General features: G+C 38.5%; 1 protein-coding gene across 1 annotated transcript in view; it reads right to left on the bottom strand.

The window, feature by feature from the left end:
• The window catches only part of SORCS1 (sortilin related VPS10 domain containing receptor 1), a 303,971-nt gene that overhangs the window by 163,100 nt on the left and 123,256 nt on the right, over window positions 1-17,615 (bottom strand). Inside the window, exon 3 of the mRNA XM_086467217.1 lies at window positions 8,949-9,048. Coding sequence (XP_086323343.1) covers window positions 8,949-9,048 — 100 coding nt within the window. The remainder of the gene's footprint in view (window positions 1-8,948; window positions 9,049-17,615) is intronic.

The raw sequence follows: 17,615 nt of genomic DNA, 5'->3' as shown, positions 1-17,615 counted from the left end.
TGTTCTATATGCAATAAAACACTTTGTAAACTTGATTCTTTCTTGTCAAATAATGTGTTAATTTAAATGTTTCTTATCTTTCAAAAATATTCCACCACCTCCAGTTTTTTAACTGCAATGGCAGTTTAAGAAAAAGCAACAAAACAACATATTGCTCTCAAATTTACGGGAACAGTTGGCCATACTCAAAATTTACTACCAAGTATTTCTCTCAAATCCTTACATATCATTCTTAGCAAACACACACAAAACCACTGTGAAGGTATGAGAGTGCCCTGAACATTCACCATAGTCTGATTACCCTCCCCTATCAATGAAAAAAATGCTTGAGAAACAGTGGCCTAGGGCTCGATCCATTGTATCAGAATACATAGCAAGAACTCTTCCTACAGTTCTTTATGAACATAATTTGGTCTACTCATTTAATATCAATCTCTCTACACCACCCTCAACACTGTCTCCAACTATTGCCTTTATCACGGCTACACTTCCTCAACAGCTTTCTCTCCTTTGCTGTCACTCATCCATAAAAAAGATCCCACCTTTAAAGAACCATTGACCACAATTCAGCAATTCTGACATAGTAAAAGAGACTCCTCCACAGGAAAACTGGATTTGTGCAAATATGTGGGAGACCTGTACCCATCTGAAAGCCAAGTTATGGTATCAGAGCTCCTGCAGTCAATATTGATACGTTTGTTATTTTTTACATTATCAGTTTCAATTGCCAACAAACCAGCCATCATATGGCTATGACACAGTATCATCCTATTTTTCCCTTTAAGACCAATTTCTGAAGTCATATAGTAACATAACAATTTGCACATTTCACGTGCAAGAAGTATGTTCCTACCACAACACAGCAGTAAAATGATATTAACTGAGATTTAGGTATGTGTCTTTAATGGCTTAAAATCCAGAAGGTAAATGAAAACAACCCTGCTGTACATATATTTAGTCCAACTTTATGCAACACTGAACAAGCTGATTTTCAACTGCTTGGGGCTCATTTTTCATACCAAAAAAAAAATCAATATTATGGCAACTGGCTTTTTTCCTAATTTAAACAGGCTGTTTTACTTATGGAAATGAATAGAACTACAAGATTGACAATAAGACAGGTCTGCTCTGCATGTTCTTGCGCTACCATCAATCCCATCCCAGCTGCTTGTATTTGGGCACCATGTAACAACATATCATTCCTCTTCTCTCTAAGCTGCTGGCGTATTTCCTCCCTTGACAAAAGGGATATCATCTGTTCCAGAATATTTGGTAAATCGCTGAGGAATTAAAAAGAGTTGAAAGAATTGAAGGAGGCTCAGCATGAGATTATATTGCATAAATTTTAACTATCCAGTTTGTAGAAAACAGGGTTCAGAGTCAGAATGGAAAGAACACCTTTGAAAACTTCCTCAGCCTGGGCAAATCTTAGCTCTAAAGCTGAATTCCATGGCTCATACTTCCCTATCATTAGTTTCAACACTCCGTGTGCCCTTGGAGCCTTCTGTGAGTTACAACGGCATACTGTAGAACTACTTTGAGTGGGAAAATGTCAAAACTGCTACTGTTTTTGATAGGCTTACAAGAGCAGTAGTGGAATAAATGGGCTTTGATTTCACTTCATATCCAAGAAGAGATATGGATGTAGAATAATAGCAAGGGCTTTGTGTGTAACGGCTATTGTGAGAGCTGTCATATACTATAGCCATGAATCAGAAAGTTTGGTAGTGAATGCTGCCAGACACTTCAAAAGTCAAAATATTCACGTTGAAAGATGAAACTCTGCCTTCACTTTGTTAACATGGACCAAATGCTTGTTAATTACTGGTTTCCCATGAACACAGTATTAAAGGCTAATAATACAGCACCAGCTCTTCAGTCACTGCCAATTTACAGGTCTTCATTGACTCCAGTGAAACTCTACAGAACTGAAGGTGTGTTAGATCGTGTTCAAAACATATGAGGAACAAGCTACCTTTCTAAACTAATAAAAAATATTTTGGCTTTATCCTTGTTTTCATATGCGGTGAGGGGCAGAAAAGAGTCTTCTGAAATGGAAATCAAGTCTATACTCGATTATGTGGTGCACAGGTAGAAGCACTACTCTTGAATCCAAAGATACTACAAGAAGTGAAAATTGTTATGTATGTATTATCATAAGGATATAAGACTTTCCAATCACCACCGAGAGTTGCTTGTAATAAGTAAGTAGACTTACTCCATCATTATTGCTAAACTGCAGAAAATTAAAAATTTCTCAATTCGAGGGGTGAGACATCCCTCTTCCTGTGGGTAGTGAACTGTTTACATGTGTATAGTGTTATCAGAAGTCCATTGGAACACCCCTGCAGTCTAAGTTAATAATTCTAATCCTTGTATGTTCAGGATTTCAACTCTTTCCTGATCAGGAGGTGAAATCTTAAGCCAAAACTGCTGAAACAGATTTAGACCACTGTATTTAAAGATACAAGTGAAGAAGAACCCCTATGTTCTCCCAATGGAAGACTATTGGAGAAAAGGCATGTGTAGTGCTATTTACCCTGAACTGCCTATCAGAACAGCAAAAACCGCAGATGAATCCCACCCCATATTCTCTTGACTCCTTCGTTCCAAAATATTCTCTCTGAAGTAAAAGATGACACTATGAAGAATCATTATCTGTCATCATAGCATAGCAGACATTTAAAATAAATTTGGGGGCTTCTTCATATACCTTCCTGTGCTATATGAGGTTTAACCACACAGATGTTTTCATTTGATGGAATTTATGTTTCGATCTGCAAAACACTTCAGTACAAAGTAGTTCCTCCCTTCCACAAGGTAAGAAAATACTTTCATTAAACATACCCTTGAAGTCTCCTGGGCATTACATCATTAAAAAAAAAACAAAAACAAAAACCAACATCCAAACCAAAAAACCACCACCATTCACATCTGTGAGACAATGCCTTTTTGGTCTCTTATGAGTGTCTCTTTGAAGGCTGCACTCACAGCCTGCAGCTAACAAGGACCTTTCCTCCCAAATGAAAAGAGGAGAGAAGCAGAATAATTTATTTTATCTCTGCAAGAGTGGACTGCAATAGCACTTTGGGCTATTGGCATGACTGATCAACCATAGACCCTGAGTCTCCCACTGTGTCTAATTTTCTAAGGATGCCATCCCTTGACAGCCACAGATTTTGGCACGGTCTACGGTGAGGTGTGCTTAGAGCTCTGCTGAGCGTTAACCTCTCCAATATAAACTGATAGTCCTCACACAAGGATTTATAGAGGCCTACAAGGAGGACACCACTGGAAATAACTGCTTTTCTTTGATTAAAAAAATTGAGACCTGCCATCACACCAGACTTCTGAAAGCTTCCATTGTGAGACAGGTCAGAGAGAGCATTTTTAGAAGTGATCCAAATCTGATTTTAGCACCTGAGGGTAGCAGCTTCTAGAGAAACAGCAACATCAGGTGGAACTGTTCACCTCTACAGACATTTTCCCCAACTCTTAGGAGAGCGAGTGCAAAGGCCAATGTAAAGCATGCAGTTCTGGGTCTTACCCTTTATACAACTGGGCAGTTTACATTTCAAAACCAGAACCTCCCTGAAGCAAATGAACTCCTCTAATATCACAAAGTAGAGCTCAATCATTCTCATTTTAGTTAATAAGGCTGAGAGAGTTGGGGTTGTTCAGCCTGGAGAAGAGAAGACTCCGGGGAGACCTTATAGCAGCCTTCCAGTACTTCAAGGGGGCCTACAGGAAAGCTGGGGAGGGACTGTTTACAAGGGCACATAGCAATAGGATGAGGGGCAGTGGTTTTAAACTAGAAATGAGTAGATTTAGACTGGATATTAGGAAGAAGTTCTTTACCATAAGGGTAGTAAAGCACTGGAACAGTTTGCCCAGAGAGGTGATGGAGGCCCCATCCCTGGAGATATTCAAGATCAGGCTTGATGGGGCTCTGGGCAACCTGATCTGGCTAAAGATGTCCCTGCTCACTGCAGGGGGTTTGGACTAGATGACCTTTGGGGGTCCCTTCCAGCCCAATGCATTCTATGATTCTATGAAATCTTCTCCTGTCTTGACTGACAGAAACATTTCCCAACTATTCACTCCACGACTACTACCCAATGCTAGAAATAGATGGCTGGGCCACCATTCCCTTTATCTCCTTTCATTTAAAACTCATTAATAGAAATTATTTTGAAGCAGTTAGGGATCTAGCCAGCAAGGAAACCTACACATTTATATTTACAATAAATATCTGTTATCTTAGAGCTACACGCACAACAGGACAGTGCTTAACATGCTGTGATAAAGGTGCTAATCGTGACCACTAAATATAAAAGAAGAAGGAGGCATCTGTAATCCATTCATCTTTAGAGAGAAAGAAAAGACGACACTGTACTGCAAGCAATTAAAATCTGAACAGTTGGAGGAATAAAGGGAAAATTCAAGGCAAGCCTGCAGAAAGAAAGGGGGAGAGAAAACAAAAAAAATTACACAAAAATTCAAACCCACAGGAAATATCTGATGTACTAGTCCTATTAATAACATGAAAGTTGCTGGCAGATACTATCACCCAGCATTTTATTAATTAACTGGAGACACACAGACACAAGGGGTTTCAAAGTACAAAGAACAAATAGTTTGCACAAACCAGCTCTTTGCAAAGAACACAGTGTGCTTCGCACAAGGATACAGTGTCTAAATTAGCCAGCAGCACTTTTTGAGTCAAAGAAAACCTCTAGTCAAACCAATTGTAGAGTCCCCACCATCACTCTTACACTTTTTACTTGCATAGGACTATGATCTTCCATGCAATGCTTAAAAGCAAGCTATCTGGAAGGCTTTTAAGAAGAAAGGCAATAAAATTTTGTGCATGTGAGTTTCTAGGGAAGCAAATGACAAACTGTTGCAAAAATGGATTTTCAAGATATCAACTTGCATTTCTATTTTACTTTAATTTTTAACCCACCAGTGCATTATTCCTAAACACTATTTCTTCATGTAGAAGCATTTAAATCATTTTATTTCCCCTCACAAAAGGCTCTATGAACCTAGCAAATAAACCAATGTTGACATACCTAAGCCTAAGGATTTATTGCAAATTGGGTATTCACACTTCTGGAGACTTGTTGACAAATACTCAAACAGGCTCTGTGTCTTTGGCAAGATCCATTCATTTCAATTTTTTTCCCTGTGTCATTAGTCATATGATCACGTAGTACAGTAATTCAGTGAAAGGAGAGAATACTGAAAAATAGGGTTTCTACGTCTCTTATTGCCAGAGCTTATACAGTACTATGTTACTCACCATTTTCTGTAATTTCCTTAAGAAAATACTGTAATTCAGAAAAATACCAAGCAACAGCAATAGGTCATCGGTTTAAATTGTAAATAACAGTTGACTTTGTTCTCATTTTTATTTTCAAAGCACCCTTTTGTAATACGACATTGCCTGCAACGCCTGGTTAAAGGATTTAATTCTGTTCAATAAAGACACCAGAACTGGAAGTCGCAAGCTTTTGGAAAGAAATTGGCATTCATAGACTGTGGGAAGTTCTGCAAATCTTGTGTATTTATAGACACATTTTTTTTCTAGATGGAGAAGCGCAAATAAATTATAACAAACAATTTATTCAACACATGCTGCTGCTTGTTCTTTTCTGATATGAGAAAATCATCAGAAATTCATGAACAAATCTATTAATTATTTGAATAAATCCAATTACATGCATTTTACAGTTCATTGTTCCAACCGCTCTGCTTTGCAAGGAAGAGACAAGACTATGTACAGGATACACTTGTTTTTTTCATTAGAAGCAATCAGTCTTGAGTCAGCAAAGTTCAACATTTACCCTCTGTTTCAATGGGACTATTCCTAAAAGTTAAGCGTATGCTAAAAGGATTTTTTTTTTCAGAAGAAGGAAGTTTTAGTAAGTTAAGTACATGCTGGCCCCACTAATGAATCACTGTTGTAGCAAGGTCTCTTGACCAATAGCTTCAAAGTAAAAAATGCGCCATTTCTTTTCCACTACAGAAGATGCCTTTTCTGTCTGCTGAGGAATGCCTTGTGGAACAAAGAACATCAAAGGCTGCAGGTGCAGTCAGAAAAATCACTTACTACGTACAACAAATATTTAGGGAAAATACGCTGTTCGCGTTAGCTCAGTATTAACTGCAGCAGTGTATAAACCCTTCACACAAACAGTATGAGTATTATAAAATTCATGGATTTTAGAGTAGTCTTACATTTAACAAAAGAAGTGTGCTCCCAGTCTACCTTACTGAAACAAGAAGCAACTTTCAACAGAGTTTCTCACAGTGCTGTCAGACATTCTGGGGGAAAAAAAACAAATCAGGTCTCAGGATCCATAGGTTTTTGCTGAAAATGTTCTTGGTGGCAAAATTTGTAAATATGTTTCCTTCTGCTTTCTGTTCCACAGCAGGTATGATAAAGACCCTGAGTTTTAGTATTTTTGCTTTCAGTGTGGAAGTATTTTTAGTGTGGAAATACAATACTGCTCTACCCTCTCTTCCCCATGTCCTCTTCATTATGCAGGACTAGCTAGGTCACTAAAATTAAATGTTTATTGGAGGAATGGCCTGATGGTCTACAGAAATAGACAGCATAAACAGGGCCTCCCTGCAAGTTCTCCCTGCAAGCCTAATTCTGCTCCTGCTGAAATAAGTTTTGAAAAATTCAATCTTAGACATTACATAGGCCCTTTCATCCCAGGTGTTGCAGCTTTCCTCTGGCATTGTCCCATGTTGATTATAGGCCAACATCAGTGCAGTATACTGCCAGAACAGGCAGTTCCACCCTTCTACCTGAAAGCTTTTTCCTTTCATCTATTTGTTTTTTGAGCTAGAAAAGGATTAGTTTTCAGGTAGATTAGTCCTTGATCCAGCTCACCAGATGGCTACACAAACAAGGGGGGAAGTGTGAGGAAGGGAGTGGGAAGGTGTAGCCAGAGGTGGTGAAGGATTTTCAGAGCCAGCCTATACTCAAATTGGCTTAGCATGCCTGCCAAACCCTTAGTTTCTTTTTAGGTTTCTCTGCATCACAATAGCTAAGGGATCGTGCAGATTTTGCCCAGCTAATTTTGACCAACCTTTCAAATCTCAAACCTGAAGGACATTTGAGTGATCTGATAATTTCATTCTTCAGCTTCTGGTGAAAAGCTTCATCAGGGGCCAGCTGCAGTAAAATGACACATATTCACTAATTCGGAACCATTTAATCCCAATTTAATCTGACATCCATCAGGAGACTTGAACCCATACTTTTCCTTGGTTTTTTTGATTATGATCATTTGTGTCTCCACCCCTACACCTTTTTCCAGTCTTGTATAATCATAGCAATGTAGGTAGGTATGAAGAATTAACCAGGTGGCATTACAGAGGTAAGTGGTAGTCAACACCTTTTTTTCTGAGGGTCTTCCAGCAAAACCAAAATTCATCCAAATAAGTAAGGAATGGAATTCGACAGCTACAATCCATTAATCAGAATACCATTAAGAGAGCACTAGACATCTGTCTTGTTAGGGCCCCATGAGGCAGCTGCCTGTAACAAGGAAATGGAATGCATGATCCCAAAAGGCCACTCTACTTTTATGTTCCAGTGTTTGCAAACCCTGTTTTACCAGGGGAAGGCAGAAAGTCCTTGAACATCAGTCAAAGGTTCCTTGGTTATGAACTAGCATTATTCATGGGCTCAGGTCAGGGAGTAGAGGGTAGGATCAAGCATACCCTGTTATATGTCTACACCTCAGCTGGTGGTATGGACTTCCACTTACAGTCAACTGGAGAAAAGGAGGTGACATTAGGACATGATCTGTGTCATCCTCGGGTCAATTTCTTAATAGGTCAAATGACTCATGCCTAAAAGTGCCTGTTTCTTTTGACCACAGAGTTAAACGTGAACTACAAGAGAACAAAGTTAAGCATTGTCCTCTCTGGTTAGGACAGCTCCCTCTTACTTTCACAGTCTGTCTTAAAGATTACAAAAATGTTTCACTAAAATGAAAATAGCATCATAGTGACCTCAGCTGCCCCAATATATACAGCCACCACTGCCATTTATTTAATCACGTTTTCATTTTATTGTAATTCATTTTCTTCTGAACCAACATACGAGGAAATCCGAAACGAAATTGCTAGTGATTTCAGGATGATTTCAACTACTTTTTAGTTTCCATGCTAAAACACCAGTAGTATGATTTCTTATCACCAAATATGTTAAACCCTTTTTTAAACAGCATGTGAAGCAGAGCATTTAAACACAATATTGTTTACTAGCATATACATACGATAGCATATGCGAGAATACAAGTCTTCATCATCATTATGATCTGTGCTTCAACACTTCCTATTGCATACCTCCAAATTACAAAAAGTTTGTCAAAAACGTATCTCAAAGAAGGCATCAGATTCCTTTTACAAATATGTCAGTGTTATAAATTCTTAGTAAATTGTTAGTCAGTAGGGTGCTTGCATGATTAAAACCTTCTGGGCTTCAGAAGGCATTTTCTCTGCAGGAATTTGTCAAATCCTGTTCAGTTCACTACTGGGAGCACTTAAAAGACAAATAATGTTACATACAATCTGGCCACTGTAGATGCATTTCTGCTGTTTTAACGAGTCTCTCTCAGACAACAAAATCATCGCCATCCAGAAGGTAAATAAACAATTAAATGCATGATACCTAATATGCCTATCCATTTAATGGCCATCTTTTGCTAACATATATTCCCTAAAGTACATTGGTAGGTAGTATATGTGGTACAAGCTGGCTTATATTTTGGTAAAGCTACATACTTTTTCAAGGAGAAGATGACAGAAAGAGGGAGTTTCTGGCTATTTAAATAGCAACAGATATAGAGCAAATTGGGAGAGATCACCAAGACAGAAATTGCATCATAAAGTCAAACTAAGCCAACCACACTATCACCTACCTTACGTTTGTTTGTTGGACAAACATACAAGTAGCTCAAAATAGTCTTCGGACCAACTTTATCATTCAGTTTCTCATATGTTGTCCCATAATCTGTTGACCTACAATTCAAAGAGAGATTCCATAAGTACAAACACTTAATCACAAAAACACAAATCACTTGGCAGCCTTTCAATATAAGTCATGCTTTACATAGCAGAATGGCTCTCTAGAGCTTTTTGAATGATTCATGTAGTATATAATGATACTTAATTATATACACACAGCATCATGTGAGTGCTTATAATTTGCATTTAAATTAGATTAGGAAAAATTAAACCAGCATCTTCCCAAAGCATTTTAAAATAAACATATACAATAAGAAATGCTAGACTCTGCATACAGAAGATGATAATGATTGTCAGAAATGCCAAATAGCAGACAACGGGAGACTAAAGTTATCAATTCATTATATACTCCAAGCTTAGACTAATTTTGTTAAGATAAGAGTCTTCTCTCAGCATATTCCAAAGTAGCTGCTCCAGCTGATTGTTCAGCGAAACTGGACTTCAGTTTTCTGTGGAAAACACTGATGTCCTTTTGAAAACCTAACTACACGAGCATTACACCTACAATTTATATAGATTTTTTCACATGGACTAGCAGAGAATATGGACGTATGTGCTCTATTCTTGCTTTAAGAGTCAGTATTCAGTAAAGAAAATGTATTTCTGATATGAGGGTTGCCCATAGAGACACTGACTACATGTCTTGGAGAAGAACAATACAAGTGAACAAACAGGACTGTGCAGGGTTCCTGTAACATCTGCTCTTAACATGTGACTAGAAACGAGATCAAGTATCAGTAGAGGTTTTGTTCATTATGCAGTTCATGCCTGCCTGAACTGCATAATGTCCTAATATCCAGGGGATTTAGATAATTGGCCCAAACCAGTACAGCTGGTATCCACAAATTTCAGAAAAGTGACATGTATCTGGGCAACACAGACATTTAGAAGTATCACGTATTCTAATATTCACATATCACATTTAAAGTATCACATAAATCTGCATCTTGTCTTCAAAATGTACAAATGGATCCATATCGAACTTCACCTGCAAGCAGAAACATGAATTTTCCCTTCTGCTAATCACTTCAATACCAGTCATTCTAAAGTAAACCCTAGGCACCCGTTATTTCCAGGTTCTCCCCTATCTTGGAAACAATGGCTAAATTCACAAAGGTATTTATGACAGTTAACATCTACAGTTCTTTTTTTTCTTTTTTTTTAGGCAGAGTGCAGTGGGTGTTGAATTTCCGGATCAGGTTCCACACCTACATTCATACCACAGCTTCCGGGATTTCAGATTTTGCAGTCAGTACATGAATAAAACAAGAAGGCAGCAGCTTGGTGTTTTACCCAGTAAGATGAATTGCACTAAAATGTGGATTTGCATTAAAGTTGAGCCTTTCTGTTCAGGAACATTCAAAGCATTTGCATGTATCTGTCCTGGCCATATAACAAGTTGCAACCATAGATTTCTCCTTTCCCTGGCTTCCCCCCAATAAACATATGCATTCCCACCTGCACATATATGACCTTTGTTGGTTAGAACATCAAATTCTCATCTACTGATTGATCTTTCCCTTTATAAGGTCATGTCTCTCAGGAGCACATATAAACTAACCGAGCTATTTCCTCAGTGGACTGAGATACTGTTATGGTTATTTCTGTTACTGAATATTTCAGAGATGTCCTGGCACTCAGGTAAAGGGAGCCACAGCAGGATGCTAAACACAGACCTGCCGAGGATTGCTGGTTTGCTTTGGTTACCGTGTCCACTTCACCACCTGGCCTTATCAGAAATTAATATTTCTGTTGTGATCTGCCTAAAACCCAAAACCTATCTTTTGTGACGTTTGGGCTGATAAAGACATGTAAAGAATGTAAGGACTAAATCTGACCTGCTGAGTTAGGAAAAAAAAATATATTGATGAAGTAATGCAGCTCTTCTTTATACCAGTGACAGTGATTTCAAAATGAGGCCCTTCAAAAGGGGATAGGTGTGAAGAAAATCTGACACATAAAACTTGCTTTGAAATTGCTAAAGAAAAGCAGCCAGTACACCTGCCCCAGCACAGGCAAACAGATGCTGAAGGCCTATTGCAAATGGTAATCTTAGTCAGAATTGCCAGCCATTTCTTATTTCAAATCTCCAGGCAATTATTTTGCCTTCGCAGCTTTATTTACAGTTAACATTATATACAGATGGAAGCACGTGCTTCTGTCAACACCTATAAAAGCAACTGAAAGATCAGAAAGCTTAGAAAAACATCATTTTTTGCAGATGAACAAATACACAAGCAAAGGAGCTACTATTAGATCTTATTCTCATTATCATGTTCTAAACTAGCAATAGCCAGTCCTTCTACCTGCCCAGTTACAAGTTGTTGTTTCTCTTACACCACTTTACAATTACCCTTCGTTTTAACAGGGAGGTAAATGTTACACAGAGCAGATAGGCAGAAGCGCTTTAACAAAAAGAAATGGTGATAGATACACACACACAAAGCAGCAGAACAAAAGACTTGTATCAAATGAAACACTGCGTACTTCTGAAGCCTCTGTTGGGATCTAACACAGGGATATCATCAACTTACTTTCATCTTATTTCTATTATATAAATATACATATGTATACAATCAGGCATTGATTAGCAAGCTGAATAATGAGCTCTTCATTTGTCTTATTAAATGGGTGTATAAAGCAGCATGAGACTTCTAACCCATGAAAACCTATCAGCCATTTGGTGATGCAGGAAGCCAGCCTAACCTGGAAGCGTTGCAAAAGACAGATGCACCTCAGCAGGGTGTACGTGGTAATGACAGTGTACGATCAACAAATTCAACCCCAGTTATCTGAAAGGGAACAAATATGTATCAACCAACTTCTCCCATACTTTGCATGGTAGGCTGCTTCTCTGAAGCTCTGCAGAGAGAACTCAGTTTTAGTACAGTATAACGTGAGCAGAGCAAGCAAACACCTGGATAAATCATCTGAAAGGACTGAACCCAGGACCTGTAGAGCTCAAAACACAAAAATGAAACTGTATACCTTCTGAACCATCTGCTGAAAAGCCACAGCTACTGAAATAACTATATGCAAATGAGTGAACAGTAAGCCTATTTTATTAGCTCTTCGTAGACATGCATATTGCAATTGGTTTTCAAATTGTTTTGGGGGGGTGTTTATACATGCTTCATCAAACCCATTTAAATCCCTGTGTAAGTTGTTTCATTTGGCTTGATTTGTCTTGGTACAGTTACAGGCTAAGTCAAAACAAGTCCAGGTGAGTTTGAAATAGCTAGGATATTGTGGATGTTACCGAAATACAGATGATACTCAGCACAAGAATAATATTCAGTATTGAGTATTGAGACTCAGTTCTGAACTTCACACCTGTCCCACCATTTTACTTATAATCGCTTCCATTAAATTCATCCCAAATTTTACCAGTAACTGTTTAGAATCACACTCCCTATTTTTTCAGTAAAGCAGAATGACTTCTCCAAACACCCAAGAAGATAAACACTTTAATTATTACTCGTTCATTTGACAGTATAAAAAATACAAAAATTGTGGGACTGAAGCTCTGACTTCCCTGAGTAATAAATTAAAACAAAACTAGAAACACGTAGAACAATTTATATTTTGCAAACTATTTGCAAGAAAGTTGACATTTAAATAACTTTGTTATTATTCATTGACAGGGCTTTTCTCTCTCCTCCTGTCAGGGTAAATGACATTTCTATTACAGTATTATAATAAACTCCTGCACATTTTAAATAAAGTCACTGAATTCCATTAGTCCACCTACTGTCATGAATATATCTCGATCCATTCCTACCAACGTTTCACAATTATAATGGGCACTCTGAATCAAGGAGTAACGTGAACCCTATGGATATTTTTTTCTTTCTCAAGAAGCGCAGACTGAAATTCAGAGGACTGTCAGTTTGAATATATAGATTAAATAAATTCCCTAGCAAGTTGCTGTTTACTCTCCTTTGTACAAATTTAAGGTTGTCTGTACTTATTTTACGTAAGCTGCTGAAGACTTGAAGAATGAACCACTTGATTATTTGGTCAAGGTTTCTTTTGCAACAAGATCTTTCTGGAACTCTCCATGAGAAAAAAGAAAAACATTACGTTCAGACTTTAAGCTGCCTCCTGCCTATTAAGAGTGCTGCTTTCTTCCCATAAAAGGCATACGTTAACAGATGAAGTTCCTTGTTATAACACATATCTTTAAGAACAAATCACTTTAATCAGCGCCATTTTTTTTTCTCTTTTTCCACATTATGCCTGATTTTCATGTATTAATGTGACTGCTTCCCCACCTCCACCATGAGAAGATTGTCTATGTGTCATGTCCTCGCCCTCCTTCCTCCACAGTTCAATCTGCTGCTCTAACCGCTGTCCGAGTGGTAGCCAGCCCTGGGAGGTGGCACCAGAAGCCTCTGTAATGTGGTTAGGGAGATGCAGAGCAGGGCAGCCTGTCATGACGAGGCGCAGCATGAAGAGATGGGCTCTAGCCTGTTTCTCCTTCCGCACATGAATTCACCCCTAGCAGAAGTCAGGTATTTTAAGTAAGAAACAGCAATGCCTATTAAATCATCTGTTCCAACCTCCTGCATAAGTATGTTTGCCACCTGGTTTGCCTCCAAAGGGACTGGCCAGTTGAGCACAAGGTTTGCCAGTTGCTCTTGTATTAACCTCTACATGAGCAGATTTCTGAATAGAAGGCTTTCAGACTGCAGAAGGCAGAACTGTGGAGTCACAGGCTGCGCTCACAAAAGGCTTCCACTGAACAAGTTTTTGAATAAATGAGTAATTAAGACACTGAAAACGATCTTTCATATCTGAAGGTGAAAAATACTGGAGCTGGTAATTCTGGAGTGTATTTGTATTCCTGTGGGCAACATTTTAAGCCTGTTTGTAAACTGCTGGAGAGGTGTTGACTTTTGCATTCTTTCTTTCTGGGGATCTTTCTAGGCTGAGGTGCTATTCCCTCATCACTTAAATTGAAACTCTTTCCTTTATGGTTTTATAGCCAAGAACTAAAGTTTCTTATTGATTTTTGCCATGCCACCATGTTTCACAAAAGCTAGTGATGTCAGTCATCTTCAACAGCTAACCATTTAAGTTCGTATGTTCTTCCTATTAAGTCTTCCACAAGCCATTGATAGATGTCACTTTTGGTGTGATGCCTGTTTTGATTTAACTCCTCCACATGCAACCCTGGTATTTTTTCCAGAAAGTAGCAACGTCTGATGTCAGCTTCTCTCTCAGGGAGGAACTGTTTTTTTTATCCCATTCTTGATTTTCATAGAAAGTTATTCTTGCTTTACAAACTACCTCACTTCACCTGGACACTTCTCACCACTGGCTGTCTTTCTAACTGATTGTATAAATAATTCCCCAAGGCCTTGCCCGTTTCTAATGGGAACATTTGCCTAGCTCACAAAGATTGACACATTTTGAGGGGAGTTTTGTTGCAGAAATCACCAGATTTAGGATTTTAGGATATTGCTTAGAAATCCCCTTACTTTTCCCATCTTGATTTAAATATCAAGAATTCTAATTAGTGAATATTAACAGGCGAGACTAATGATTATATTGGGAAAATAAGTCTCAAATGGAATAAATGATCAAATATAAAATAAAATCTGTATTGCTTATGCTGCTAGCATGCCTCTGTAAAATTCCAGACCTAAGGTATTCATTAACCAATAATCTGTTAGTGGTTAGAAACAAGGACAGTATGTTGTAGTCGAAGATGTCTGCAAGACAGGATTTATTATGGTACCCATTGGGTATAATCTTCGAATCATGACTGAAGCAGGTACAAGCCAAGAGCCTATGAGCCAAGGACATGTTCCTTGACAAAACATGGTCAATTCGAGGAGTGGTCAAGACCTCCGACTCATGGACCACCTACCTAAATTATATCTCCTACTCAAAAGAGAACAATAGAAGATTATTACAGAGGCTGTGCACTAATTTGCATCAGAAGCGAAAAAAGAAGAACCAATCATGGAGAGGATGAAATTAAATATGCATTGTATAGACTGTATATGTATGAATTTAATGTATAAATATTTGTTGATTGCAATGTGCAGGAGGACATCTTTGGGAAGGATCCCATGTCCCTGGTGCGCACGGTGCGCATCGTTAATACAGGATGTCTCTACTTATCTAACTTTGTGTAGATAAGTGTTTCTTACCACTGCGGATTTGCAACAGTTTTACATCTCCACATCAAAAAGCAATTGCAAGATTTAAACGCAGTGAATCCTATGTTCTTGGACACTGTTTCCACGCAGCAGAGGCAGAACTTGCCCTCATTTGCACAAGTTTTTCTCCTGAGGTCACACCCTGAATGGCTATCGGTCCCCTCCCCAGCACACAGGTTAACACATTAGAAAGTCTGGGGAATTTTTCCCATGGACTTTTTAAGGCAGGACACAGGATTTTTATTTAAAACTCCTGTATCCCACTGAGCAGCCCAGGCCTTTCAACACTGAACTGATATCCCTGACACACTGCCTCTGCTGAAGGCCTTTCTGCAGCTTGGGACCAACCACACTGCGTCTTTACGTCTTCCCTGGCCTCCTCTTACTCACTTTATTAATTAATCTTGCCTTTTTAGCTACAGCTCATTTGCTTTAAGCAGAGATTAAGCTAAAGTGAAGCTAGTTCAGAGAGGGGTTTTTTGCCTTCGTAAGAGTTTGGTTCAAGAGGGCAGCATTAAGTGGTCTGACAGCAGTAACAAGCCAAAGGGTTGTTTAGAACTTCTTTAAATGTTGGTAATGGCACTGCACATGTCACAGTATTAAAACACTTCAAATTTACCCTGGCAGGTTGAAATTAACTTTTAAATACATCTTCAGGGTAAAGAAAAAGAAGAGATTTCAAAACTCAAAGGACCCACATGTCTCACTCCCTAAGTAATGACTTTTTTCTCATGAGAACCTCAGCAGGCTGGCAAGTATTACTGTTCCCACTTTCTAGGTGGAGGAAACAGAGGGAAAGACTAGATAACTAATCCTACATTTGAAGGAAGTCTGTGACAGAGCCAAATACAAGTCCCCTCAAGCTCCACCAACTTCCCACTCCATCCTGACAGCACAAGTTTTCTGGGGTTTTGTGTGTGTAAAAAAAGATTGGAAAAAACCTTAGTATCCATGTCAAAAGGAAGAAATACAAACTTAAATACAGGTTAAATGTGCACTTGTCCTAGTTTCAGCTGTGACAGTTCGTTTTCTTCCTAGTAGCTGATACAGTGCTATATTTTGGATTTAATGTGAGAGTAACATTGATAACACGCTGCTGTTTCAGTTATGGCTAAGTAGTGCTTATCCTAAGTTAAGGATTTCTCAGTTTCCCATGTTCTGTCAGCGAGCAGGTCTGCAAGAAGCTTGGAGGGAGCATGGCCAGGACAGCTGACCTGAACTATCCAAAGGGATATTCCAACCCATAGGACATCATGCTCAGTATATAAACTGGGGGGACTTGGCCAGGAGGGGTGGATTGCTGCTTGGGCATCGGTCAGTGGGTGGTCAGCAACTGCATTATACATCACTTGTCTTTTCTTGGGTTTTATTTCTCTTTTGTTGTTGTTATTTTCCTTTTCATTACTATTATTACAATACTTTATTTTTATTATTATTATATTTTATTTTAGTTCTTAAACCGTTCTTATCTCAACCCACAAGTTTTACTTTTTTTTTTTTTTCTGATTCTCCTCCCCATACTACTGGGAGCAGGGAGGAGTGAGTGAGTGCCTGAGTGGTGCTTGGTTGCTGGCTGGGATTAAACCACAACAGCATTTAAAAACAGATTTAAGCCTCCATTTTGAAATTGTCTTGCTTCCAGTTTGAGTTGTGATTTTACTAGAAATTAAGTTATGAATTTTTATATGAGTTTACTGGAATGTGTATTTTCTTCCCCTCATGGAAAGAATTTTCTCATCACAAAGAGTTTCCCACATACAGAAGCCATGAAAAAGACTTGGAGGATGAGAAAGGCTAAAAAAATTGCAAAGAAACAATAGGAAACTATGAAATTGACATTTCTCTGCATAATCAGTTAAATTACTTCAATTTTCTTCTTTTAATCAACTTTTATTTGGAGTAATCTGAATGAACAGAAATATATACCCCCAAATTACTTGCAATTTTTAGCTTAATACAGTTCAGCTGATTATCACTATAAATAATTTAAAGATGTCACAAGCAGGAGAAGCAGTTCATATTTTATCATCCAATCCAGAATTTACATACTGCGTTGGATAATTATTCAAAATTTTAGCCAAATCAGAAAGAAAGGAACTAGGGGGGTGGTAGGGCCAGGAGATGTTGTTCACAGGTGACCCAGATGAGTTGTTTATTTCCCCTTAAAATAATGGTCGAAGAAAACTAAGTTTGGCTAGCTTGCCTTCACTGCTATTTCAGTTAAGAAGCAGAGAATACCTGTCCCTCTGCCTGCATCATATTCAAAACAAGGACCATCCACCCCTTTGACTATATTTAATAAGGGGTCTGCCAGAATCTGTAGCCACATGGCTAAACCTCCTTCTGCTGATGCAAGATCTAGGTACAGGTCACTGTTTCATAGCCATCCAC

The sequence above is a fragment of the Leptosomus discolor genome, chromosome 6 (assembly GCF_034619465.1).
Source record: "Leptosomus discolor isolate bLepDis1 chromosome 6, bLepDis1.hap2, whole genome shotgun sequence".
Taxonomy (NCBI): domain Eukaryota; kingdom Metazoa; phylum Chordata; class Aves; order Leptosomiformes; family Leptosomidae; genus Leptosomus; species Leptosomus discolor.
Note: the sequence above shows the minus strand (reverse complement) of the source record. Positions and strands in the feature narration are given on the sequence as shown.